The sequence below is a fragment of the Mustela lutreola genome, chromosome 15 (genome assembly GCF_030435805.1).
Source record: "Mustela lutreola isolate mMusLut2 chromosome 15, mMusLut2.pri, whole genome shotgun sequence".
NCBI lineage: Eukaryota > Metazoa > Chordata > Mammalia > Carnivora > Mustelidae > Mustela > Mustela lutreola.
The window spans coordinates 50862530-50890407 of NC_081304.1; the positions used below are offsets into that span (position 1 = coordinate 50862530).

The following is a 27878-nucleotide window of genomic DNA, read 5'->3' on the forward strand; positions in this document are numbered from 1 at the left end:
TTGGCACAAGGACTTCATTTAACTTCACAAGAAGCCCCCGAGGAGGTGCTGATATTATTCACATTCTACCAACAAGGAAACCAAGACTCCTCCAATGGCTTGCCAAAGGTCACACACAGCTATTAAATGGAAAAGCTTGGATTCAAGCTCAAGGCTGTCTGACCTCACTGATGACTCTTTTCATGGTGGCTATGGAGGACCTACTACAAGCAGGGAGCTACAGGGTACATAAAGCCCATGCCAGTGCTCAAGGGCAAAGGGGCACAGTAAAGACATTGGACCTGTAGTGCTTGGACTTGTGTGCTGCTCCAATGGGACTTTTGCCCCACAAGGAGTGGTGATGGCTCCCAAGGACCAGACCTTGGGCTCCCTGAGTCCCTGTGAAACACAGACATTGCATTGGCTCCTCAGTGTCCTGTTCTTTCCAAGGAAGGGCCACAGAACCTGCTCAGGAGGTTGAGTCACATCCTTGACTGTAGCTCGTCACCCTCCAGAGCCAGCCTTTCTCCCTCTCTCTCCCTCCTTGACTCCTTCTTACTCCCTGCCACCCCCCCAGCCCCACCCCAGAGCTCCTCTCACGACTGCCCTGCTCAGAATCTTCCAGAACAACTAGCCAAGACAGTCGTCCAGCTGGTGAGAAAGAGCACATACCCAGATATTGAAAATGTACACACAAAAGTTTTTTTTTTTTTTTTTTTAACTCAAGAAAGGGCTTTTATTGTTTTTAACTCACTTCCTGGGAAGTTAATTTTTAAAACACTCTTATGGGGTTTGTTCATCACTTGTGCTACATTCAGAAACAATAATGCCAACCCAAACCCCCAGTGATGGGGTGAGAACCTCATCCAGACTCTGACATGGGCTGTGGAGCCAGGCCCGCCTATGAGGTTTGTGAGGGCAGGCCCAACTGACATGCCTCCTTGAAACGCCCACCCTCCAGGCCCCAGTGCAGAGATGCTCAAGGAAACTTGTGGATCTGTGATGGGCCTCCCATGAACTCTAAAAAAAGTATTCTTAAAAACAGTACTGAATTGTTTTTTAACCCCTGGGTTATAAACACCTTAGTTGCAGAGGAGCCAGGGAGAAATGTGGGCCCACTGACAATGAGCCACATTCAGCTCAGAGCCTTAAAGACACAAAGGAACTATATTACAGATGCATGTGCCAGTGCAAGACATGCAGGTGTGCTGTGTGCAGCAGATGGGCACGCACATGCTTGTGCGTGCAGGTGCAACATATACCCACAGGCACGAAGATGAGCAGGACACAGATGCTCCTCCAGCCCAGCCTCGCTTTCTTCTTCAGCACCAGCCTTCCTGCCCTAGGAGCCCCACACAGGCAACTGAAATCCCTTGTTGTTTGGCCCATACTTTCAGGAGAGGTACTGGAGGCCTGTTTTATTTTCTTTTGGGGGTCAATCGCTTGAGGATTTGGTCAGTAAATGCCAAGCCAGCCAGACACAGATCCCAGGGTGAAGATCAAGTCCACCCCAGCATGGCCAGGTCCACACACGTGTTCTGGCACACCAGCTCTGTGCGGGCCGAACGTCAACTGTCTTGGGGGTGAGGCAGTGGCAGGAGGCCCAAGTTTCTGTGGCCACTGGCCAACGGGCACGCCCCACCAGGTCCCCCTTCCAGTGCTGCCTCCAATCTGGGCAGTTTGTCCTTCACTGTAGCAACAGGAGGGCAGCTTCCAAGGCCAGATGCGCAGGCCAGTGCAGGATTGGTGGTCGGATTCCAGTTACTTCAGCATCTGCAAGGCCACAGCCCTGTGAGTCCAGGACCCTTGATTGGGCCTGCCCCTGGTGTCTCTTCTGCAGGGGACCATGCAGGGAGGGAGTAAAGTGGGCAGGGAAGGTGGGTGCTCCTGACTCAGGCCTCTGCCCAGAGCGCTCATTTATCCCATTCTCCAGATGCGCTGAGTGTGAAACCATCAAGGAAGCTCCGTCCACCCCACCTGGCTGCCAAGTAACGATGAGCATGCTGGGGACCACCCAAAGCTGCGTGAGAGCTTTATAGTCATTCCCAAGCAGGCCTTTACATACCACCCTTCCGCCACAATGTTAAAAGTAAAAGTTGAAGACAGCAAAAGAGGAATCTGAATTCTCTAATGCTGGCCCCTGCCTCCTCGACGCCCAGGAAAACCCCCTGGGGCTCAGAGCCTCCCTATCAGCATTCTCAGTTGACAAGAGCTCTCGCAGGACCCTCCTGAGGTGGGTACAGTACAGCCCTCCAGGTTCATGAGGCAACTGAGCCAGGCCTGCCTGACTTCCAAGGGGACGTCTCTGCCATGGTCATAAACCAGGCCTCCACCTGCTAGCTGGGTTTCCTATCTCCTGCTTTGCCAGATAGCCAGGTGGGGTTTCTAAGGCACCATGGGTACCTCTTTTTCCTACAGGATGGGTCCCCCCAGGGAGAGCCAGGACAAGGAGAAAGGCCTCATGGGAGCCCTGCCCCCCCAACCAACCCCAGATGACAAACATTGCAATCCTGTCCCTGGACTTGTGCGCTGAGGTCATGCAGCATGACAGAAGGAGGGGGGCCGGAAGAGGGGCCACAGTCCTCAGCCCCCTGCCCACGGGGGCGGCTGTCAGCATGAGGGCAGTGGGCCTTTGGAGGCGTGGGATGAGCGTGCTGCCGGTGGCCCTGGGCGCATGCAGGGGCTCAGGATGCAGCCTCATCTTCTTGGACGCCGGGGAGCTCCAGGCTCTTGCCCCCTTCACCACACCTGTCTTTCCTGTTCAGGGGACACCGGGGCAGAGGGACCTCAGGGGTCAGCACATGCACTCAGGAAGACACACACACTCACTCTCTCTCTCTCTCACACACACACACACACACACACACACAGCCATTCCTTTCCACAATTTTTCAACCACTGCCCCCCGCACCCTGCCGCCACCATTTCCCCAAGTTCCCCTCAGTCTTGCCCCTTGCGTTGTGGTCCCTGGCCAGTCTCCCTAACCCTGGTCTCAGCCCACAAGTCTCTGTGGTTCCCTGTTGCCTGGAGATGAAGTCTAGACTTCCCAGCCTGGCTTCCAGAGCTGCTCACAAGCTGACCCAGCTGACTCCCCTGCATCCTTGAGTACCAGCTAGGTCAGGCCTTCCATGGTGGCCTAGTTCAGCCACCATCATCCTGGGTAGAGAAGCTTTGGTTTTGTATTTTCTTTGCCTTGTTCATAGGGCAGAGTCTATCTATCAGTCTTGGAATTTTATCCCGTATTTAATGCATTCCTGTATTTCATTATTCCCCACAGATTTTTCTCTTTAAAATGACCAATGAATAGATTTTGATACTAAAAAATCAGTGCAAAAAACAAAATCAGTACCATTTAACTCTACTGTAGAGCTTCACCAATTATCCCAAAGCATAAAGCAGAGTCCATCTAGGACAAATGTTGGGACTTTGATGAGGTAAAGCCTGCTTTTCAAAATTAAACTTGGGTCACAGAATTATAGAATTTTATAGTTGAAAAGGGTTAAAGCCCAATTCTATCACAGTCCAGGTGAGTAAACTGGCCTTTCTCCCCATTAACATGTCCATGAAAGGACAGTGATTAATGAGTGCTTTGTTCAGTGGTGTTCTTGGGACCCATTCTGTGCCAGATACCTGTATCTTTAGTTCATGACTTCCCCATGCCACCACTAGGGGGCGCCGAGTCATTGGCAATGAGCTGGAGTAACCAGCCATCCAGGTTTGTTCATCCTCAGGGTCCTACCTAATGCCTTCTGTAATGCCTTAGTAACACCTCCCTCTTTCACTCTCAAAATTGGCTCTGTTTGGCGCTACATATGTGATCCCCTACACTAAGCCCAATTCCATCATCGAGGCCTGCAGACCTAGAGGAGCCTGGGGAACTCCTTCTCCTCACTCTGGCCACCTCACTGAAGAGATAGAACTAAAAAGAAGCTCATACTGTCAAGGTGTCAAGGCCTCTCCAAAGACCCAACCCTCAACCTCCACTGGCCAGGAAGTTTGTCAAATGGAGGGCAAACCGTTGGTACGTAGACATCACCGTGGGCAAGCAACCTCTGGCTGGAGCAAACACCAGCTTGTCCACTGAATGGGACCTGATGCTCTGAAGAGCCCACTTACCAAAGGGCCCAGACGAAACCACTGTCTGGGCCCCTGCACCGAATGTAATGTGGAGAGGCTCAAATACTGGTCGTCCCCCCACCCCTCTAGGGACCACGCCTTTCCCACAAAGCGGGTGGGAGGGGCAGAAGGTCTGGAAAGGTACACAGTGTCTCCCCTCTGCAGTACCCTTCACAGGCTGGAGGAAGGCAACCAGTGTCCCAGGACCACCTTCTGGTCCAGGACGCCCCCTCCCCCACCACGATTTTCTCTCTACGGGTCAGTGCACAAACTCCAGCAGGCCTTGTTGGCACCCCAAACTCACTTTTATTTTAATGGAAGAAGGTAGAAAAGCGGAGGACAAGGCTCACAGAGGTTTGGGGAACTACTTTTTCTGCCTCTCCTAGGAGGCGGTGAATGCACATGCCTGGTTCACAGTAGGGAGCCTTTGGCAAATGGGAATTCTCTTCCCTGGCCCTGTTAGCCAGCCAGCCTACCTTCCTTACTCGCTAGATGAGCATTTCCAAAGTGCTGCCTGAGAACACGGCCTCAGCAATGGCTGGAGGGATCATGGGCTACTCAGGAAAGCTAACACTCCCCCAGGCCAGGAAGAGTCAGCAGATGTGCCTCTCTTTTCACAGACAGGCAACCTTCTACAAGAAGCAGACACAAGCTCTGCAAACCTCTACTAGGCTGCCATGCACTGAGAACAGAGGTGCCAACAGGGCCCTCCTCAGAGATGTGGCTGAGTCCCCAGGCTCCAGGCTCAGCCTGCACAGCCCAGTGACAGTGAAAGTCGCAGGGATACACCCCAGCCCCCACGCCACCCCAGGGAGCACCTGGTAGGCCTCAGCCCACTGGTACTTACGACAGTAAGTTTCCTGGAGCAGACATAGATCGCTCTTCCCTCCGAGCTTGGTGCTCAAATGGGTTCCCAAAGGAACGCTTTCTCAGCATGGACTTAACCAGGATCTGGGGAGGACACATCAGAGTGAGGAAGAGAGGACGCCTGGCTCCCAGACACACTGGCAGCCTCCTCTGTGACTCCCTATGGGGAAGACTCCTGGGTGGGCCCTGCTGAGGCTCCCTTTCAGTCAGCAGAGGAAAGAAGAGTATTCCGAGCAGAGAAAATGGCAAGAACACAGGGGTGACAGTTAAGGGTGAATTCTGGGAATGGTGAGGAGCTCAGCACAGCTGGTGCGTGGGGATGCCCAGAGGCCAGAAGCAGATTGTGGAGGGTCTGGAATGCCAAGCTGAAAGCAGGGGCTTTATCCTGAGGACACGCGGAGTGCGATCAGGAAATGCCTTAGAGCTGAGGTGGGAAGGATGGAACGGAGGAGAGCTGTGGCAGGCAGAGCAGCAAGAAAGCTGCACAGTGGCCTGGGGGAGATGCCTGGATGGGGAGATGCTGTACCCTGGTTCGCTGACTTCGCCCCTCCTCCCACAGCACAGACAGTCCTAGGCCCCTGACTATACACACACATGCCTAGTGTGGGGCTGCATTCAGCTTTTCTTCTACTCATTCATTTATTCGTTCATTGAATGCGACCAACAGCTATTTATCGAGTGCTGGTCATTTGCTCGACACTACTCTAGGCACAGGTACCACACTGAGGCAAAAATTCTTGCCTTCATGGAGCCTGTGTTCTAGTTCGGGGGACAGGCAGTCAATAAGACAAATCAGTAAAACATACGCTACTTAGTGGTAAGAGCTAAGGAGAGAAAAAGAAAACAAGGTAGCAGGATATAGTATGACAAAGAGGAGGTGGGAATTTTAGATAAGGGGCCAGGGAAGGCTCACGTCTCACTGAGGTGACTTTGGAGTAAAGGTCTGAAGGGAGTGAGGAAGTGAGCCCTGCAGATAGCTGGGCAGGAGCATCTGCCAGAAAGGAAGGTTCTAGAACAGCAGCTTATGTGGTTAGAGCTGAGCAAATGGAGGGAGGAAGGGAGAGGTAAGGCAGTGGGAAGATGGGAGTGGGAGGCGTGCAGTCTGTGTGGCATCTTCTAGGGTGGTTAAGGCTGGGGCTCTTTCTCTGAGTGACATGGTAGCCTAAGGGAGCAGGGTCTCAGCTGAAATGGGACATGATTAGTCACTAAGATCACCTTGCCTACTGAATTGGGTAGCAACCGTAGTGGGGGTAAAGGTGCAAGCAGGGGACAACTTGGGAGGGTATTCCAGTGGTTAAGGAGAGAGACAGTGGTGGCTAAGACCAAGGAGGTAGCAGTAAAGACCCTATGGGAGCTGGCTGGTTCCAGGGACCTCATAGAGTCTTGGAGCTCTACAGATCATAGAAATGAGCAGGACTTTGGCCACTGGCTTTAGCTGGGCCTGGACCCAGTGGGGAGGGCCAAAGTGCACAGGCTTGATGTCACCTACAGCACATACCAGCTCTCCTTTTGCCTTGTAATTACCCCAACTTGCTGTGATACTTCGGTGCAGGGCAGATCACGGTTCTCAGTGTCCCCCCCCAAAATCCCAAGTGGCCACTACAGGCTACATGAATAACTTCCAGTAGTTAATATGGAACCTGTCCAAAGGAAGATGAAAACAACTAAACTGTGAGAGGCAAGTGCAGGGAGCACATGGATGGGATCCAAGAGCACAGGGCCACATCTCCAATCCAAAAGTTTCCTAGGCCTTCTTACCATTATGTTCTTGGCACCTAACAGAATGCTTGGAAGCAGGGAGGGAAGGAAGTAGGGGTTAGAGGAGGGGGGAGAAGGGAAAGAAGGAAGGAAAGAAGGGAGGGGGGATGGAGAGAGGGAGAGAGGGAGGAAATGCTTCTTCCAGGCATGATGAATGTTGACACTCAGTGAGGGCAGTATATTTCTTTAAATCATTCACTCTTCTCACCAGGCCTCCTGGTCTCCCTGCCATGAGGCTAAATAACATGACCTCTTTCCCCACTGCGCTCCAGCAGGGTCTCAGTACAGATCAGCTTCGGGACTGGCTGACCAGATGGCCCTCTGTCCCCCAACAGGGCCCAGCACACAGCAAGTCTCAGGCAATGGCAGTGCCCACCTAAGGCCCTCCCAAGACAAGGGAGCCTTCTGCCCCTCAGCCCCTTACCACCGTGGTCCAGCTGGGGATGAGCTTGACTGAGTTCTTCACCTCCTCCTCCGTCACCTCCACCACACTGCAATGTTCTTCCTCTGAGGGAAGGGGCTCCTCCCCACTCTTGGTCACCCAGGGGTGCAACTGTGGAGTTGGGAGGGCAGGGAGAGGTCAGATAGACAGACACCCGGTCAGCAAAGGACCAGGGGCATTCAACCAGCAATTGCCTTGAGGGGACCCAAAGCCCACAAATCCCAAATCCAAACCTAATATATGATTTATATATCTTGGTGTAGGGCTTTCTAGAGGGAGAAACTGAGGCCTGTTTGTTGTGTCCAAGACCAGCTCAGCCCAAGACCTCTGGCTCCCCAACCTTGATGTCTGGCACCCCAATCCTTGTTTCAGGGTTCTTGTCCAGCATCTTCAGGATTAGGTCCTTGAGCTCCTCACTGACCTTTGGCCTAAAAGGGAGGAAGGAAGAAGATGAGGGAGAGGTAGTTAGTGAGGGTTCTTTCCTACTCACCTCTCCATCCCCACCTGCTCTGGGATTCCCTCAACAGAACATGCCAGGGCAGAGACACACCCAACCCCCATTTCTTCAAGAGCAAGAGGGATACCCCCAAGGTACCAAGGCAGAACGGGAGAGTTTCCAAACAAGTAGATGGATATCCTTCTTTCCTGAACAGGAAATAAAGCCATCTCCCTCAGGAGTCAGGGGCCACAAACACAAACGCAATTCCAGGGGTACCAGGGGTAACTGAACATCCCCTGGGTGGCAGAAATGATGAGGATAATGTGAGAAGAGGCATTTAATGGGACACTAGGAGCCTTTGCCCCACTCGTCATCTTTTTTTTTTTTTTTTTCCCCACTCGCCATCTTGTCCTCTCCTCGGACTGGGCGGTAGCTAAGATTCTCATTTGACAGAGGAGGAAGCTGAGGCCCAGAGAGGTTAGTGGGCTGACACAATGCTCACCAGAGGAGTGAGGGCAGGGATGAGAGACTCAGGGGAAGGGGGAGCAGGACTCTCAGCTCCACATTAACCTCGACTATTTCTCCCCAAACTCCAGGCTTCTTTGCTACCAAGATTTTTGGGAAGCCCATCTGTCCAAGCCTGCAGAGAAGGAACTCACTCACTCTTGGGACTGTTGACCTTGGATCCCTCCGCTGTCCTAGACAGGTAATCCCTTTTACAACTCCTGGGCTGGGAAGAAAGAGACCTCTGGCATGGGGTACAGCAGCAGGGAAGGCACAAAGACAGGCAATTACAGGGAAGGGCTGGAATCTAGTTGGCTAGAGGGGGCAGAGGTCCTTGAATGCCAGGGTTAGGAAAGGGCCTCTTCACGTGGGATCTATGAGGCCTTGGAAAAACTTTAAGCAGGAGACATGGTGAGATAAGGGGAGCCTTGCCACTGCCTGAGACTTGCTCTGTGCTTTATCAGGGTCAACCTGACCTGATTGTGGTGGCTGGACAGGAAGGAGGCGGGCAGCAGGGAGACCACAGAAAAGGTAGCTAGACAAGGCCAAGGACAGAACCAGTGAGGGGCACAGGTACCAATGGAGTCAAGAGATATATGAGGTAGATTCAATAGGGCTTGGGGACCGGATTGAGAGTGGGCACAAGGGAGCAGGAGTCATTGAGGACAATACCCAGGTTGGTTTCCGACCTGTCCAGGGGACTTTGATCAGATGGCAGAAGGGCCCTTTAAAGTAAGGAGCTGTAATAGCCCGTATCATAATCAGAAGAAGCACAGAGGGGCAGGGAGACTGCTCCAAATAGTCCCTCTGGGCTCAGAGACCTTAGTCACTAAGGGATAGGGAGGAGGGAGTGGTTTCAAACCCCAGATCCCACTGATAAGTCTCCTCTAGAAGTCTCCTTTTCCATCTACAAAACGGGGAAGCACACTGCTATCTTGAAGCCTTCCTACCCCATGTGAGGAAAGTAGAGGTTCCCTGTGGTTCCAGCGTGTACATCAGATTGACACCATTAACCCCACGGAAGCCTCTAGAGAAGGAACAGTGTAAATGTGTGACTTGGGGTCATTCCTGCCCAACTCCTGGTCTCAGAGTTCCATTTACAATGGAATCCAATCAGAAGTCCTTGAAACCTTGCTCTACCGTCCCACCAGGGGCCCCTCCCAGGAAACAGCACCCCCACCTCCGGATCTGCAGGCTTGGGGGGGCCTTCAAAGGGCAAAGGCTCTGCTACAACTCAGACACGACTTCCTGGGGGTGGGCAGGAGCCCCCTTCATGGGCAACTCACTCCTCAGGAAACACCACGGCCTCATTCTTGATCTTCCTGTGCAGGGCCAGGATGTAATCATCGATGAATGGGCACTGTTGGGTGGAGAAGCAGACAAAGGATGCAGGCCCAGGGCCTCAACTTGCCCTGGGGGACTGACCCCATCTCTTGGTGCTGCCAGAAGTCGGGGGGGGGGGGGGCAGCTCTGGGCTCCTGAACAGATGGGAGAAACCTTGTCTAACTTGTTTAGTGCCTGGCACACAGCAGGTACTCAAGAGACACTGACTGAACAAATGAATCACTGAAGGATCTATGAGGCTGGGCACTGGCTTAACAGGCCCCTGCAGAAGGGCCTCCATTCCCAGGGCTTGGAGTCTGCGAACATGTTCACTGAGATGCCCTCCCACCTCTCAGCGCAGTCACTAGAGTGGGAGCACCTGTGGACAGGGACTTCCGCCAAGTCAGTGTTGAGCATTCCCCAGGCCCAGCCTGCCCCAGAGCAAAAGTCAAGGACAATTTGTGGAATGAATGAATGAAAGAATGGATGGCATCAAGGGCCAGAAGGGCAGGGCGTGCTCTAGCGGAGAGGTGGCAACGCCACCATCTCCCATTGGGCTGTCTGCTGTCCCCGGACTCCTTCAAATGACTCTCCTCCCAAGGGTCAGGTGGAAACAGAAAAAAGACTTTTCCTTTAGTCTTCTCTGGGCCAGGTGGGCCCTTTCAGAAGTCACTTGGCTTTAGGACACAAAGGAAGGGCCTGTAGCCGTCATTCATCCTGGTTCAGTTTTGCCCAGCCCACGGTGCCAAGGGTCTGGGCCTGCCCAGCTCCGCCAGCCCACCTGGCACTCACCTTGCCAAAGACAAAGCAGTATAACGTCACCCCGGTGGCCCACACATCCAAGGCCTATGAAGAAACAGCTCATATCAGTCCCTCAAAAAGAACCAACGCCCCTTGCTCACCTAGCTCCCATGCGCTATGGGAGAAGGCATACTGGGAAGCTCCTTCCTCAGTCATGGAGTCGCTCAAATACTCCCACTCACTTGTTCTCTGCCTGACCCTGTGGTGAGCACTAGGGACACAGGAATGAGCAGAACAGGGCCCCGACCTCTCAGGGATTCCAAGCTCCCTTGTAACAGACCCAAACTGGATACATCTCTAACTCAGCAGGTGCAAAACCACCTTTACCTTCGGGGTCACATCTGTAGTACCCATGGCACACCCCAGAAACCATGGTATGTACTAAACTTAGACTCACTAAACCAGATCCTCATTCCTTTTCCTGATAATCTACGGGCGAAGTCACCATCTACCTTGTTCTAACACCAGAAACGGACCCTGTCCGTACTAAGGCCCTGGCCTTCAGTCACCTCCACAGCTGCTCACAGCTCCCTCAAATCCTGGGTTCTAATGTGTACTCTCTCTACATTTTCCCCTTCTGGAATCCTGTCTCCTCTCCTGGTTTCCACGTTCTCTCATGTGAATGTGAGTGGATGTGAATGATTCTCAAACATCTGTCTACATATTCCTGCCACAGATGCTTCACCTGAATCCAACCAGGGAACCAGGGAGCACCAGGCAAATGCAAACTGACATCATTCTATAAAGTAACAGGACTTTTCTCTTAAAAAAGGTCAAGTTCAGACTAGACAATGAAAGGTTGAAGAAATCTTCCAGATTAAAGGACCCCAAAGAGATGTGACAACTGAATGCTATAACTAACCCTGGATCAGATCTTGGGCCAAAAAGGTGGGGAGGCATTGAAGGACAGGATCCATACCACTGATGAAATGTGAATAAGGTCGTTTAGATAATAGTCATGTAGCAATGATAAATTTCCCAATCTTGATAATAGTACTGAGATTATATAAGAGAATGTCCTTGTTCTTAGAAAGTATCTGCTAAAATATTTAGTGATAAAGGAGGATAATGTCTCCAACGTAACTTCTCAAATGGTTCAGAAAAATGTAATATTAATTACATAAATATAGCGAGAGATGGTGAAAAGGTAAATGGGACAAAATGTCAATAACTGGTGAATCTCGGTAAAAAGATACATGGCAGGGTTTTTTTTGTTATTATTCTTGCAATTTTTTGTAAACTTGGAATTTTATCAAAATTAGAAGTTCTTAAAAAAAAACTCTATCTACATCCCTGACCTCTTTTTTGAGCTCCTCCACACCCCACACGTGTCCAAATGCCTCTGGACCACAGCCTCCTTGGCAGGTGAGAACAGGCACATGCCCAGGGGAACACATTACACTGAAATCCCCTGCTCAGAAAGCCGTGCCCACTGCCTCTGTCAGTTAGGAGGAACCACAAGGCCCCAAGCCTTCTAAACTCTGCTCAAGCCCCATCACGCCCCCTCCCTTTCCCTGTGCCCCTCAGTGCCCTCATACATTTTCTGGACTCCACCTCATGCTCAAATCCTCCCCGTTCATCAAGGCCTAGTTCGAACCCTGCCATCTCCAAAGAGTCTGAGGGGAACATCTAACTTCTTCCCAAACATGAGCTCTCCTGCTCTTTTCCACCATGTCCAGAAGGACGGAGAGCTGGGCTGTCGGCTCTGTCTGTTCCACAGCCCGACCTGTACTCAGCATAGAGCAGCTGGCAGAAAATATCTGCAGGGGAGACCTGGGGCCATTTTGCTGGAAAATGAGAGGTGGCCAATGCTGGGGAGTTTTTCAAGACTCCAGGAAGAGGCAAACAGGAAGGAGAGGACCATGTTCAGTGTTCACTCCTGAGACATTAAGGACCCTGACACCCTCAGGCTAGAAACAAGGCCCCACTGCAAGCTATCCCACCCCTCCACCTGAATCCCAACTCAGCCTAGGTCCTAGAAGCCACCTTCCCACTGAAGCTCTGGCCAGAATCAGAAATGGCTTCAGGGGCCATGAACGCTGGAGTCCCGGCTGTGCTGGACAGCTGAGCGTCGTTCCCCTCAAACTGGTTGCTAACGCCAAAGTCAGCAATTTTCACATGCCCGTCATCTCCCAGGAGCAGGTTGGACGGCTTGATATCCCGGTGGACGATCTTCTGGCAGTGCACTGCAGAGAGAGGCAGCTTGAGTGCTAGCATGGGGGACCAATGCCTGGAGCTCCCCACCCCCCTCCACCACCTGCCCTCACCTGGCCAGGGAAGCCCATCTCAAACTCTAGTGAGAAAGAGGAGGACCATCTCAGCCCATGCACACATTCCTCTCAGGACCTCAAAAGGGACTTTAGGCCCCTCTGCTCCACTATGCTGTGGAGACGCCAAGGCCAGCCCAGGCTGTTAGAAGCAAAGCCAGGGCTGGACTCTTAGTACTCTTTGGACTCCAAATGGAGTGCTCTCTGTGGCAATCAAGACACCTGTTGCTGAGGGGGCCTTCAGAGGAAATCGGGAAGGGAGGCTCTCCATTGGCCATCTCTGGCCTTCCCTCATGCTGTCTGCAGTCCCAAAGCCTATCAAAACATATCTCCAGTTTCTTCCCCCACCCAGCCTGGTCAGAGATTTCTTCCTTCTTGGATGTAGGGTGGAATAGTAAGGTATCCTACAGAAGTACTGCCGCAGGCTTAGGGACTCTGGACTCAGAGAGAGGGCATTCCAGGCCTTGGGACTGCTGGGATGAACATGGCTGGGGTAAGGAGCAGCCTACTCCAGGAGGCTGAGAGTTCACCTTGCTTCCTGGCTCTGGGACTGCCAGGAAAAATGGGCGTCTTGGGCTGTGATGGCCAGAGATGTCCCAGCTGAGAGCAGGCACTGACTCTACCCAGTCACCCAATGGGCTCCCCACTCAGCAAATACCTTCCCCTGGACCAACAGATCCCAAGATGCTGGGATGGGAGGATGGAAAGGGCAAGAAGAAAGAGGAGAGGAGAGTGGAGGAGAGGAAGGCTAGCGGCAAAGGGAGTGTCACACACAGTAACAACCAAACCATTGGTCCTATAGTGACTGCCTCCTATGTGCCTGATGCACAGGAGAGATTTAACTCACACCCATTGGAGTGCAGAGGCTCAAGGGGCTGTGTATTTGACCATGGAAAGTGGTCTCAAATTCTCATCTCAAATACTGACCTTTCCCCTGAACTTTGAATTCATTATCCATGTGAATATCCAGCAGACCTCTCAATGTAGATCTCAATATTTCCCAATAACACATCTAATTCAGAACTTGATTTTTCTGTCAGCAATGTACCCAACCACCACCACCAAACAAACATAACAGAAGACCCCTGCTCCTCCTCTAGTCTTTCCTATTCAGTTAATGGCCATTGTCGGTTGTGCAGGCCAAAAACTTCAGGATCATTCCCAACTTCTCTCTCTCTCAGACCTCATATCCTAGTCATCAGTAAGTCCCATGGGTTCAGCTTCTCTAAGATATATTCTAGATCTGACTGCTTCTCAGACCTGCATTGCTGCACTTGCCCCATCTTCAAAAATCAGACCTGGGGCTCCCGGATCACAGAGCTTTCCCCAAGTCTTCCCTTCTGAGGACCAGAATCACACCAACAGAAGTAAACCTTCAGTGCCCGGTGCCTCCATTCATCTGCCTGTCCAGCCCCTGGTTCTGACCAATGGGCTCCCGGAAGCCCTTCACTATGATTAACTGGGTCTTGATAAGGCTTTACTCAAAAGCCAGATGGGATTAGCTTGTTTTTGGGTGGGTGGGGGTGGGGACAGAGGATGGGAGTTTACAGGCCCTGCTGTAGGGAAAGGCCCAGGATAGGAAGGGGTGGAAGCCAACCTTGTACAGGGTTGTGGCTGCCACTTGTCACCCTCAGGGTGAAATGCCTCCTTCCCCTAAGTCTAAGACCCCTGACAGGGACCTTCTGCAAAGCCCTCCTTTCTGCGTGCCTCAGTTTCTCCATATGTACAAAGAGAGTATTAATTAAAGGGCACTGGAATGACTCAAATGAGATAAAGATAACCCTGGTTCCTGTCACCTCAGCTAGGTCCTCACTCTGTTCACCCAGGGAGAAAATATGCTCCCGATAAACCAAGCTAAGATTTTAGAAAGCTGGGAACCACTTCTATTTCCCAAACCAGGCCAGAAACATAGGTGTCTGAGGGCCCTCCCGTCCCCACGACCAGTATGTCATCCAGGGCTGTTCCCGCTCACCTCCTTCATATCCACCCCCCCCCCCCACTGACACTGTCCTAATCCAGGCCTCACCATCTGTCAATTGGGCTGTAGAAAATGCCTCCTTCCTAACCAGCTGGCCACTTCTTGCCCTTTATTTAGCCACCACACAGCTGCCAGAAAGAGCTTTCTAAGATGCAAATCCTATCATGCCCCGCCCTTCTCAAAGCCCTCAGGGGTTTACAATGCTGACAGGATAAAATCAGGAAAAGTCCTCTGTGGAGGTATGGCCAGCCCTCATGGTGTGGCCTGAAATGTTTCACCCTCCTCAGCCCCACGCTTCAGCCAGATTTTACTTCTTACCATTCTCAAACAGGATATGTCCACTCCCCACTGTGCCTCCGCTATATAGTTCTTTCTGCATGGCATACTTCCTCCCGCCCATCCCTCAAGGCTGGGAAACCTCCTCTCAGTACTCTTGACAGCCCTGGGCCTCCCTAACTTTAGCAGGCCCTGCACTAGATCTGCCTGCTTAGTTTCTTGTTCCTCTCACCAGGCTGCGGGGGCCCTCCCTGAGCTCACATCTGTGTCTCTGTCATCTCCTTGCCTCTACCTGTCACTTAGCAGGTACTCATATATGAATGAAGTAAGTGAAATAAATGAACGAGTGAATAAGTGAATTCCAGAGATAGAAGCTACAGTACCATCCTCCCTCCTGAGCTCTCATCACCTTAGGGTCCTCACTGTCAACACACCCTTCCTCACCCAAAAGACCCATGACAGGACAAGGTAGCTGGACATAAATCTCTTTCTTCCTGTATCTCTTGAGGCCCTGTGGACAGGTTAAGCCTTGGCTAAGAACTCAGCAGAAGAGATACAGACTGAGAACTCCCAAGGTACAGCCCGACTCAATGCTGACTAGCCACCACGAAGTAACTGGCAGGCATCCAGGGAAGGCATTCAGGGTAGGCATCCAGGGAAAGCAGCCACCACTCCCGCCCCTCCCCTTCCCACCTGAACTCGGCCCCGCCCTCAGACCCACCCCGCCCACAGTCCCGCCACGCCCCCAGCCCTGCCACGCCCCCAAATGAAACTGATTGGTAGATCAGCGCTGACAGACAAGAACTACAAAGAGCTAGCTCAGTCTGGTTTCCACCCTTTCTGGTATCTCCCTCCCGTCCCCTGTTCCAGGCGGCAAGCAGCACCCCCCCAACCCGGACTCACAGTACTCAAGGCCTAGGATGATGTCCCGCAGGTAGAGACGAGCTTGCTCCTCCGGGAGGGGCTTGTCACTGGGTACCTCCATAACAGGCCTACAGGAAGGGAGGGAGAGAAGCAGTGAATCAGAATGAGTAAAAGCAGACAGCTTGTGAAGGCGGACAGGGGCTGGGTCATGTACGCCCCTCGGACTTCTAGGGAGCCCTCTATGCTCGAATTGCTCCCCAGAAATCAAGACATTAGCTAATTCTCCCATAGAATGAAACAGTTAAAACGCAGACCCAAATATCCCTTTACAATCACTATAATTTCAAATTAGCTTTATCTTAATTTGATTGACTTAGTATTCCTTCTTCTGAGTATTTAATCAAACCCATAATCAAACTGTTGCAAAAAAGGCCATTCAGAGCAGTGTTTTTCCAAACTTTAGGTCTAACCAAATAGAGGGCCAAGAAATCAATCAGTTGTTGGCTAATGCTTTGTTTTTCTAATGAAGTAGAATTTATCAGAGTGTATCACATGTAATAAAGATCTGTAAAACGTTGGTTTCAGTTATAGATATGGATGGCAATGTCAAACATACTAAGTTGAATAAAGGTCAAAAATGTTTGAAAGCTTCTGAATCTTAGAAGGATGCTACTGTTAGCCACCCCACTCCCCGAAGACAGAAAAATCACAAGACATACGCAGCCTATATTCAAGGTCTGGACAGTTAGGGCCTCTGGTCCACCCAGGTCTATGCCTACTACCCCATGTCTGCTGCTTTGCAAATACCCTGGGAAGGCCAAATAGGGCAGACATGAATTAGAACTGTGTAACCTTGAGCAAACCACTTACCCACTCTGAACCTCAGCTTCCCCTCCCAGGAGCAAATGGAGTCCCACCCACTCAACTCATAAACTTCAAAAGCTGAAAGAACTATTTGTGATTTGAATCCACATAAGGGCCCCATCTCTACATATTTGCTTGAGAATCACTCCTTTCTTCTCCCTCTCTTCCCTCATAATCTTTCCAGGTCTTTAAGACCTGGCTCAAAACCTCTTTCAGAGGACTGTCTGAATGTTCTAGCCTCACGGACCCCCACCAGACTTCCAAGAATTGCCCTCTTGTTGTCTTGTTTTCCCCAAGACCAGAGCTCCCCAAGGGCAGGGCCTTGGCCTCTGCTTTCTCCTACAGTAGCCAACCCTGGCACTAGGGACACAGGGAGTGAAAAGAAGGCCTGGATTAGACTTGGCCTGCCTGACTGGGAAGGGGAACTCACCCCTTTCTCAGGAGGTCAAACACTGAAAGAAAAGAAAAGAAAAAGTAAGTAAGGTGCAGCCAGGCTAGCAAAGCAGGTGATGCCAAGGTCCCTCCCTATTCTGGAAGGTAGGAGAGGGTCAGGCATCCAAGCATACCTTTGGGAGGGATGGGTCAAGGGCTCCAGGGTATCAGAGGAAGTAAATGGGTAAGAGTAGTTTTCCTATGGATCTGCCTCATCTGATTCAGCATGGGTTCCTTTTCTGGGAAGAAGGTGGGTGACAGAGGCTTGGAAAAGGGGCAGGAATTTTCCTAAATGTCATAGCAGATAGGCAGGTAGGACAGGGAGGGAAGACTAAAGCCTCAGCCTTAATTGCTAAGCCAGTGTTCTTTCTGCTCTGTATCAGGGCCTCTAAACCCAGCCATAAAATTAACATTAACAACCATCTTATATATAATGACTCATTTACCCCTCGTATCAGCCCTATGAGGTAGATTCATTGTCCCCATTTTACAGGTGAGGAAACTGAGGCAGAGAACTATCAGATAGGATCTGGGAACCCACATCACATAGCCTGCTTCCTGCCTCTACCTGATCCACTGTCTGTCTGATTAGTAGAGAGGGGGCCTAGGAATATTTGTTCAATTTAGTTAACCGGATATTCCAAGCTTGCGTTGGCAGGGATGGGCAAAGGAATCCAGGGCTTGAGAACATGTTCACGCAGCCCATCTGAAGGTCATGTGTGTTCCTGGGGAGCCCTCGGACTGACTCCGCTAAGCTGCTTTGGGAACAAGCTGGGTCACTTACCCAAATAGAGATTGTCCTCAGCTGGGTCATCCAAAACCTGGTCAGAGGAAACAGACATGGGGATAGGGGTGGGGGAGGCACGGCGTGGGAGTCCCAGACTTCCTTGTACTCACCAGCCCCAGGACCCCTGGTTTGCTCTGTAGTGACCCCAGACAATGGATTGGAACTGTGCAGGCACCAGATAGATGAGGCCTAAAAAATCACTGACCCGCGGGGCACCTAGGTGGCTCAGTGGGTTAAAGCCTCTGCCTTCAGTTCAGGTCATGATCCCAGGGTCCTGGCATTGAGCCCCACATCGGGCTCTCTGCTCGGCAGGGAGCCTGCTTCCCCCTCTCTCTCTACCTGCCTATCTGCCTACTTGTGATCTCTGTCTGTCAAATAAATACATAAAATCTTTAAAAAAATAAATAAATAAATAAATCACTGACCCTCAATCCTGGCCCGCCAAGCGACCCTCAGCTCTTTTCCCCTCCTGCTATGATGAGGGGCTCACTTCTTGCTTCCAGGTAGCCCTTTACTCACTGAGACCTTGAGAACATCCCAAACCAGCCTAAACTGACCCCTGAAACCTCACTATAGACCCCACCCCAAGTCTAACTCCGTCTTTGGAGGCCTTAGCCACATCTACTGTGAGAACCATAGGTCTTTGTTGAGTGTTCCTAAGCACAAGACTTGGGCACAAGTTCCCACCCACTCACCACTGCTTCTTACCTCAATCAGCTTGACCACATTCACATGGTCCAGCTTCTTGAGTATGGCAATCTCCTGGTACACTCGCTCCAGGGGCAGCAGCTGCTTGGCTGGTCCTCCTTGGGTGGCTTGGGACCCTCTTGGGGGAGGGCGACCTGTGACCAGGAAGATGAGTCAAGCTCCTGTTGCAGGAGGCTGGGCCTCACCATGGCCCTGCACCCAGCCTCAGGCAAGAACCTTGTAAGACCATGGTCTTGTCCCTAACCCACCAAGCACATTGCCACCACCAGGCCTTTGCTCATGCTGTCCCCACTTCTACCCTCGTCCTAAAAAAAAACTAGCTAGGGACCAAAGTCCCTTCTTCCTTTGCCCTCAGGCAAGGAGTTCCCAAGCACAGGACCCAGCAGATACATACGTGGAAAGCCATACTGCTTCAGTAACTTCTTTTTGGAAAGCACTTTCATTGCCTGAGGAGGGAGGGGCAGAAATGTCACTTGAGTGCAGCCACCAGAAGCTAGAACAGGTTGGTTATATGTGGATAGAGTTCCGGAAAGGAACACTTGTGATGGCCACCAGAACTGAAGGTATGGCCTCGGTGTGTGGGTGAGCTGGGTTAGAAGTGACCATATCTGAGTCTAAGCCTCAGCCCTATTTCCCCAATAAGCCTTTCTGGAGCTCTCCCCTCAGAGGGGTCCAGCCTCTGCTGGGATATTCTCAAGGTCAAGAAGCTTACTCTTTTTACTAAGCATATCCTTAGGGACAGAAACTCACTCCCTCTAGAGGTAGCCTTGTCCTCTGTCTTCCCAGCACAGCCACTGCCCATTTCCCAGGCTTCTGGGGCCTGGCCGGCACAACACCTCCCTCCCGTTCCCAGACTTACATAGTGCCTGTCTTCACTTTCGTTGTAGGCCAGCCTCACCACACCGTAGGCACCCTGGAAATAGGCACCGGTCAGCCCCACCTGCACAGGGCAATGCCCACCCCACCCTGAACAGTTCCAGCCGTCCCCCCCAACAGCCCGTCTCCACCCCCACCACCAGCTGGCCCCCAGCAGGCATACATTTCTGGCAGACAGGGAGAGGACTCCTGTGCCCTGTCACTGCCTCTGTCTGGCTCAACACAGCTCTATGCTCCCTCAGTCCCTCTTTGTTTTCTATCAGAAATGAAGGAATCAGGACTGGTGAATCATTCCCCACCCCTCCATGGGTATTTCCTAGAGGACAAACTTTCTTCGCTTCTAAGCTGGGGCCCTTCTGGCTCTGCCTCACATTCCCAGATGAGAAGGAACCGTCCAGCAGAGGGTCCCGACAGGCTGCCTCAAGAGAAAAGTCCCCTCGGCCTGTCCCAGTCCTACCTTGCCAATCTCACTCTGCAGCTTGTATTGGTTCAGCTGTACACAGTCCTGGGAGTGGGGGAGGGAAGGGATAAAGAGGGGAGCATCAGGTAAAACTCAACCCACAGGCAGTACTGATCCCACCCCAGGAGCCTGTTCAGGGCCCAATCCTGGCTCTGGGCCCTTCACTCTCAAACCCCACATTTCATAACCTTTCAAGTTTGGATGGGGAGAAATGTGGCAGTGTCCATGCCACCAAAAGTGACAAGAGGCCTTGGACAGTGTCTGCAAACATGAATGGTGAGCCATGGCTGTATTTGACTCCCTAGGAAGTGGTAAAGGAAAAATGCACTGACTCCCGCCTGAACGTGGGCGTCTGGGAGACCTACATCTGTGAGCAACACATGAGCAAGTATTTCTAGAACCAGCTATATGCAAGGTCTTGGCTGAATGGACAAGAAAGCTGAGGAGAGCCTTAGGGACAGGAGACCAGAGCCCTGGCTCAGGCATGAAAAAGCCCATGAAAAAAGCCCAGCCTCTGCAATCGGAAGATTGCTTGCTCAGGACTAGGATTCACTTTTCAGATCTAAGTGGCAAGGACAGAGCCCTTGGGACAGAGGAACAGAAGGAAGACCAGAGGCTGGAAGCATGCTGGCAGCTTCTGAGTCAGAGCAGATTCTAAGGAGCAGGATTAGAAGCAGGGGCTAAAGCTCTGTTAGACTTATGGTGGGGAGGGCAGACATACTATCTATCTTCAAATCTCTAAGAGGACTTCTTGGGGGACCAGGGAGGGGCCTATTTATGAGGCCTGGCCTGAGGGCAGGAACGGTGGGACTTCCAGGAGGCAGTGACTGGCTCCCGAGATTGGCTCAAACAGCTTCCCTGGTAGGAAGAGCCATATTATTGAGACAGCAAGCTCCTCAACTCTGAGAGTATGCAGAAGCAAAAGCTGGGCAGCTGTGTGGCAGGGGCTGGGACAGAAAAGCACCTTCACTGAGGACTACAGAAAAGCTCAGGAGGACCCCCTAGCTCTGCCCCACCAACCTCTGCATCTGAGATGGCCACATGGTGGGATTCAATGGTGGGCCTCCGCCAGGACCGTGGGGAGATGTGGCTGGACGGCCCTGTGGCATAAGGAGCAGCCTGGGCATCCAGGCAGCTTCCTGCTGGCCGCTCTTGCAGGGAGAACTTCCTGGCTGAAAGGCTGGGCCGGGCTAAGGAGGGTCTTGAAGAACCACTGGGGATCACAGAGGCAGCTCTGGTCCTTGGAGGAGGGTCCACACCATTTCTGGCAGGCTCTGGGCTACCTCCGGCCTCTTCCAAGTGGGTCACATCAATGGCTGCCACTCGCTCCACCAACTCTGCCCGGGGATCCTGGCAGCAGACTGCTGGGCCCCCCTCCATTGCCACAGTTTCAGGGGGTCCTCAGCCTTATTGGGAACCTGAGAAAAGAGGACAGAGAAGGCTTCAATCCTGGCAATGGAGTATGGAGGTCAGATTTCCAGGCCCTTCTCCTATTGCAGCCACAATCTTTAGGTCCTACCTTCATGACTTTGCCCTACCTGTTTCCTCTGCCTGAGTTGCCAGCATCCAAAGTCAAGTCTGTCCCTACTAACTAAAGGAATTCTAGAAACTCATCTGGCTCTGCTGCAGAGCAGGCCTTAGACCTGAGTCTCCCCACCTATAAAACAGGTATGGTCACATTTGCCTTGCCGGCTTCACAGGGAAGCAGCAAGAAGCTGATATTCTGGAGTCAGGACAGACAGATGTGGGCAGACTCCTGGAGGCCCAGCAGCACTGGGAGAAACAGAGTCCAGGGTCAGCTCAGGCCCCATCCGGGAGACAGCCCAGTGACTCACCAGCCCCACCCTGGACTGCAGAGCATTCCAATGCTGCTGCCTGGAAGCTGAGCTGGGCGCTGGACATGCAGAGTTCTCCTGGATACCTCAAGCCAGTCACTTACTCCTCCAGGAAGGCCTCTTCAGGACCACAGAGCAAGTCTGCCTTCTCCCGTTACTCCCTTTCCTGCCTCAGCAGAGACTGTAGCTTAGGACAGTGTTCATTAGGGGAGGGGCTGATGCTTTGGCGGGTGTTAGGACAAACCACTAAACTAAAAGGTCATCCCTTATTTTTCCCGTTTTTTTTTTCCTTCCCATTTATTTGTGTGCCCAAAATATTTGTCACAGCTGTTCAGGCTGAAATGCTCCCCATGGCCAGGCCTTACACCCCCCTGGACCCTACTGCCTTCTGAGTTCCAAACCAGGCCCCAGGCTAAGGACTGAGCCCAGCTTGAATCCCAAACCATCATCCACCTCCAGCCCAGCCTTCACCTTCCACCACAACCCTGGGCTGAACCCTGACTCCAGGCTGAATCCTGGGATCAGACTGGGACTCCACCTTTGCTGGAGGCTGAGCACTGGCCCCACCTCAGCCCGATGTCCTTCCTCCTTCCAGGGCCAGACTCAGCATCTTCTAAGGAAAAGGAAGTGAGTGGACTCCTGACTCTGTGCCCTTCCTGTCTGGTGCTAACTTCCTCTGTACTCACACAGTGACTTTAAGAACATAGCCCTTGTTCCCCCATCACCTTGCTTTGACAGATATCAAGGAGGTAGGGCCACTAGAACCCACTGGCCACACAGGATCCTGGACTGGTTCTAATCCTGCCTGCCAACCTACTGTGGGGTTGCTGAGGCAGGCTCCTTCCTGACTCTGAGCCTCAGTCTCTCCATCTGTACCATGGATGCAGCTTCCCTAGGGCCACCAGGCTTAGAGAGGGATAGTGGGCAAGGTCATCATCCAGAACCCTTGTGCTTGGCACACACAGTGTTAAATGAGGGAAAACCTAGAGGTAGTAGAGCTGATATTGATATGCAGAAAGGACGGGGGAAGGAAATTCAGACTGGCAATAGGAGAAGACATGAAGGCTGGACCTATATGGAATGACCGGGCAGTTGGTGAGCTTAGAGCATCAGGGATGCCTCCTTGGAGGAAGTGAGAGAATGAGTAGGACTGGAACATCAGGGAGACCTCCCTGGAGGAGGTGAGGGAGGCAGGTAGGGCTAGAACATCAGGAAGGCCTCTCTGAAGGAGAGGAGGAGTGTGAGTAGGGCGGAAGCATCAAGGAGTCCTTCAAAAAAGAGATGGGGGCGGGGCAGGGACAGTGAATGTAGCTGATGTATCAGGGAGGCTTTAGAAATCAGACCACTTGCGAAAGGAGAGGCCAAGGCTGAAGGGAGCCTTCCAAGCCTGGCTGGCCCATCCCACTGTCCCCTGTAGATGGACCACTCTGCTGCCCCTCACTCTCACCGCCTATAGCCCCCTTCTATGGCCCTGGCCCATACAATTTGCATATGATTTCCCTGAGGCTATTGTCTCAGGGAGAAGCCATCCTCCTCTAATTCGCTTCCTTCCCTTTTCTCAGATGGGGAAGCGAGGCCCAGCAAGGGCCAGGGATGGGCCCAGGCTCATACAAGTCAAGGCAGAAGTCCTTCTCCTCCAACCTGGGGTCCTGTTCCCTGGTTAAGGGCCCAGGCTCTGAAGCCAGGCTACAGGCTCCATCTCTTCCGGGTGTGGGCCCACGAGCAGGTGACTTCAACCTTATGCCTCAGTTTTCCTCATCTATGGAATGGGGCTAATAGGAGTTTCACCTCACTGGGTAGTCATGGGGCGTAAAGGTGTGAACACTACCCATACTGGGCTCAGGACTGAGTCTGCCACTGGGGAAGCTCCGTAAAAGTGACTTGTTGTGCTGCTGTTGTTGCAATTGCCTAGGACACGCTGTGGCCCAGATGGATGTGCGGGCGGCATAAGGAGGCTATGAAGGCTGACGTCAGGCCCTCCACCCTCCCTTCTGCCTGGATCAAATTCAGGTGACTAAGCATGTCTGCGAGGGAGGCAGCGGGGAGGCCCCAAGTTCCAGCCTCATGTCCAGGCGAGAGGGCCTAACACCTGAGGCTATGCATCTGAGGGCCTATGTCCGCACATCAGAGAATGTGTGCAAGCAGGGATGTGTGCTGGGGTCATGGTGTGTGTCTATGTGGGGGCAGGGGGGAAAAGAGTCCACACAGAGAAACTCATCTGCATGGAGACAGAACTCTAGTGGTGTGGCCAACACAGACGTGTGAAGGTGTTAATGTGCACTGGGGTGCCTTTAGGTCTTCGTGTACATGTGCTCCAGGATGGGGGGTGGGGTCTGCGTGGGGACCACGGAAGCCTGATCTCAGAAGGTCAAGTCTGAACTCCCACTGGATACCTGTCCACCAGGATGGGCTGTGTATCCTGGGCAGGTGCTACCCCTCTCTGAGGGATCACCCAGGGGGGCTCTCAAGGTCCTCCCCAAGCTGAGGCCTCAGTAGACACTTTGTTGAAACTGACTGGGTAGGCAACTAGGGACTACATGAGCAAACAGAAGGACAGACAGAGAGGCTAGGACCCAGGCTCAGGGCCCAGCATGGACTCTATGGGCATGGAGAGCCTCCTAGGGACCAGCCTAGTCTTGTAGCCAAGATGACCAGACTCAGGCCCTCTCTCACTGGGAAAAGCTATCCTAATCCTGTCCTCCCAGACTTGGGCCGTGTTGCCTTGGAAAAGTCACTGGGACTCTTGGATCCTCAGTTTTCTCCCATGTGAATCAAATAGGAGGCTGCCATCCTGCCAACTCCCAGAGCTACAGAGGGAAGTAGGTGAGATCGACGACAGAAAAACAGTTTGTGCCTGAGTGATGTAGGGCTAGGGTGTATCTATATCTAGAAGCCACCAAGAGAGAGCCTTGATGTACAATGTACAACCCCGTATCTGCCCCCTGATTCCAGGATGGCCTGGCATGCTAACCCCCTCAGGCTAAACCCCTTTCCCCAAGGTGTTTGACTACTTCCGACATACAGACCCTGGCTCCAGATGCCTCCTTGTCCTGGCCTCCGGATATGCCCCTATCCACCTGGGTCACTCACAGGAGGCCCAGAGCAGGAGAGATACCAAATGTTCAAGGAGCCCCTCCTGGAATGACTTCAGGTACCACTCAGACCTCATTCTGAGTTCTGGAAGGTTGCTGTGACTCCCAGGGCCAGGCTGAGCAGCTACCATGCAGGGGGAGAGGACATGGCCTGGCCATCCAAAAACTGGCCAGAAGGAAAAGCTGCAAGGAGGCAGTCTAGCCATCCAGGCCAGACACAGAAGGTGGCCCTGACATCGCCAGGCTGCCTGACCAGAGCCGTGTTTATGCTCCTGACAAGTGTCTGGACAGCCCTGGCAACGGGTACCCTCTGCAGCGCCTGCCTTTGCCCAGGATGACTCAGTTCTCCTTGAGGGAGGCCCAGGCATCTAGTGCCAAGTCATGCTTGAGGATGCCTACTGCGAGGACGCCCCCTCTCGTCATCCCTGGAAAGGCCCCAAGCACTGCAGTGGGCTCTGTGCCCAATCTGGCATGGCAACCCTCAGTGCATCTTCAGAACATCTTGGCTGATGAGCTCCAGGCATTGCCTCCTTTTTCTGCCCCTCTTCATCTTCCACACCAGGTCTGCACTTCCAGCCCGATTCCTTCTAGCCAGCTGCCTCCTCCCCACCACGTCCCCAGGCAGCTCAGACCCACAGGGTTCTCATTCAACTTAGCATTTCGCCCAAGTCTGCCCTTCCTCCTCTGCCTGTTGCAGAGCTAGGTACTGTCCTCCTCCCAATTCTTCAGAAACCCAGGAGCCCATCTTCTTCCTTTGGCCCATCCTTGCTCCCCTAGCCCCACACTTACTCTCTACTCTGGCCGCCTCACACCACTCGCAGCTTCCCAAACTGCATACTCTGTTCTGCTGCCAGGCCTCTGTAAAAGCTGTGCCTTCTGCCAGGGACACACCTCCTTCTGTTTTGCTGCTGGAGGATAGCTCAGGTATCTCTTCCTCTGGGAGCCCTCCTTGATCTCCCCACTGCTGGGGAATCCTAACGAAGTCAGGCTTTAGACCTCTACTTTTCTTTCCCACTGCTTCTGCCACCCAGCACCCCCACCTCCAGCCTCAAACCCCGACCCCACCCCACCCCACCCCACGTCCTCCTCCATACCAGTTGCCAGAGGGAATATTTCGAACATGCAAATGTGGTCGCAATTCTCCCACACCTGGCCTTCCAGGAACTTGGAATCTGGAGGACAAAAGAAGAGGAGACCTAGCCCCAGCCTGGGGGGGCTCACTGGGTAGGGAGCAGCCAGAGACACAGACTGCTGGAATGCAAATCCAGAGTCACTCATCCATGCAACAAACAGTCCATAAGCACCTCCCGTGTTAGGTGCTAGGAAATAAAACAGTGACAAAGTCCCTACTTCCACGCAGTTTAATCTCTAGTAGGGGCAAGAAGTGACAAACAAGAAAGGCAGTAATTAATTTGTGGAGTGGCATGTGCTATGGAGAAAAATACAGGCATGTATTTTTATGGAGTCATGTAAGGGGAATCAAGAGTGAGGGGCTGGGAGTACTATTTACAGTGTGGTCAGAAAGGCCTTTCTATAGAATGTGAGTAGAATCTGAAGGAAGTGAGGAGGCAAGCAGTGTGCACATCTGGGAAGGGCATTTCAGAGGAACCAGCATCTGCAAAGGCTGTGAGGAGGGTTAGTGCTCACACTGTCTGAGGAAGAGCAAGAGGCTAATTGTTGCTGGAGTAGGGCTCTGCATGTGAGAGGCACCCAGGCAAGCAGTTACACCAGGATGAGAAGGCCCAGCCATTCCCTCTGCCTGGCCCAAGTGATGGCTTCCTGGAGGAGGGGGTATGTAAGTTCTTTCATGACCACTGAGTAAGGATTTCAGAGGGGGAGAGGATGGAAGCTCTCACTGTGCAGGACAGAGAGCCATTTTCAAGCTGGGACTCAGGGCCTGGCTTGAGATTAGGAGGCCTCAAAAGCCAGAGGATGGTTCTGAGCAGGGCAATGATCAGTTGGATGAGGTTTAAAAATGATTCCCCTGCCTGCTGTGGGGACTGAGGGTGAGAGACCAAGGAGGAGGCAAGGATCCCAGAGTCTGTGAGCCTAGGACACGGTCTGACATACACTGGGTGTTCAGTCTGTACCTGCTGAACGAAGGAGTGAGGGTTGTGTGGGCACCAGTGCATCCTCAAGGACACAAGCTGTGTGAACCCCGAGGCCCTGGCCCACTTGGCAGATACACAGCCTCATATGCACGCACAAAGGCACTGTCCTGTGTCTGGGACATAACCTTTTCTACACCTCTGCACCCTCGAGACACACACGCACCCCTCCCAGAGACGCACGCCAACGTCGCACGCAGACGTCCATGTGATCGGCCCTCACACGCCACTCCATCCAGTCATGCACTCTCCTCACACACATAGGCACACTCCTTTGTCCACGTGACACGCACACCCACCTCCAAACACCACACACAGGTCCCCGCGCACGTGTGCACCCGTTGAGCCACCAATTCTGTGCCTAATAGGCCCCTGAAGCCGCAGTGTCCGCTTCTTCCAACCCCTCCGCCCAGGCCCCATCCAGAGGAACGACTGCGCAGCTAAAGCCACACGACACATCTGTCCCATTCATCCACCGAACCCCCCCCCCCCCAATCTCCAGTTTTTGCAGGAAGACTCAGCGGAGAGCCGTGTAGGAGGAGCACTCTGCGCTGATGCACACGTGGGTGCACAGGTCTGGGCCCACTCTGCAGAGACACGGCCTCCCACACACGGCTGGGGAGGGCGTGGGAAGTGCGCCGGGTATGAACGCAGTCCCGAAGACTAGAGCTGGGGAAGCGACGCAGATGGCTGAGCGCCGGTACAGATGCGGTCCCGGCAGCAGGCGCAGACAGAAGCGGGCTCCGGCAAGCACCTCGTAGATCCGGCCCCCCAAAAAGGGGGAGGATCCCCGCACCAATGCGGTCCCAGAGGCCCTCGTTAGACGCGGCCTCGTAGACCATCCCTCTTCCCTACAGGCTCCGAGCAGACGTTCAGGCGTTCCTCCGCTCCCGCTCCCCGCCCCAGGTCTCCTCCCCACCGACCCCTACCTCGGCGCCTGGCGACAGTCTCCGCGGCCGGGCGAGCGGTCAGGCTCGCTCCCGAGGTTCGCGCCCCGCCCCACCCGCCTCTCTCGGGTTGGGATCTCAGAGCTCAGACCGCTGGCGCCGCGGCTCCTGGGAGCTCTCCCTCCCTCGCCCGCCGCCGCGCCCCGCCCTCGTTC

General features: G+C 53.0%; 1 protein-coding gene across 4 annotated transcripts; it reads right to left on the bottom strand.

The window, feature by feature from the left end:
- Nucleotides 1-673: 673 nt before the first annotated feature.
- CAMKK1 (calcium/calmodulin dependent protein kinase kinase 1) lies at nt 674-27862 on the bottom strand. 4 transcript variants are annotated; one of them, XM_059148425.1, is made up of 18 exons: nt 27706-27862; nt 25763-25840; nt 25458-25642; nt 20762-21159; nt 19739-19786; nt 19265-19318; nt 18800-18851; nt 18406-18539; nt 17695-17731; nt 16909-16930; nt 15654-15742; nt 12216-12415; nt 10221-10274; nt 9392-9465; nt 7503-7590; nt 7145-7273; nt 4943-5046; nt 674-2736 (listed from the first exon to the last, which is right to left on the bottom strand). In XM_059148425.1, the coding sequence occupies exons 4-18, from the start codon at nt 21119-21121 to the stop codon at nt 2664-2666; spliced, it is 1518 nt and encodes a 505-aa protein (XP_059004408.1). In that variant the 5' UTR covers nt 21122-21159; nt 25458-25642; nt 25763-25840; nt 27706-27862; the 3' UTR covers nt 674-2663. The 4 variants fall into 4 exon arrangements, with proteins under 4 accessions (XP_059004408.1, XP_059004405.1, XP_059004407.1 ...); XM_059148422.1 differs by lacking the exon at nt 25458-25642; XM_059148424.1 differs by lacking the exons at nt 25458-25642; nt 25763-25840.
- Nucleotides 27863-27878: the final 16 nt, after the last annotated feature.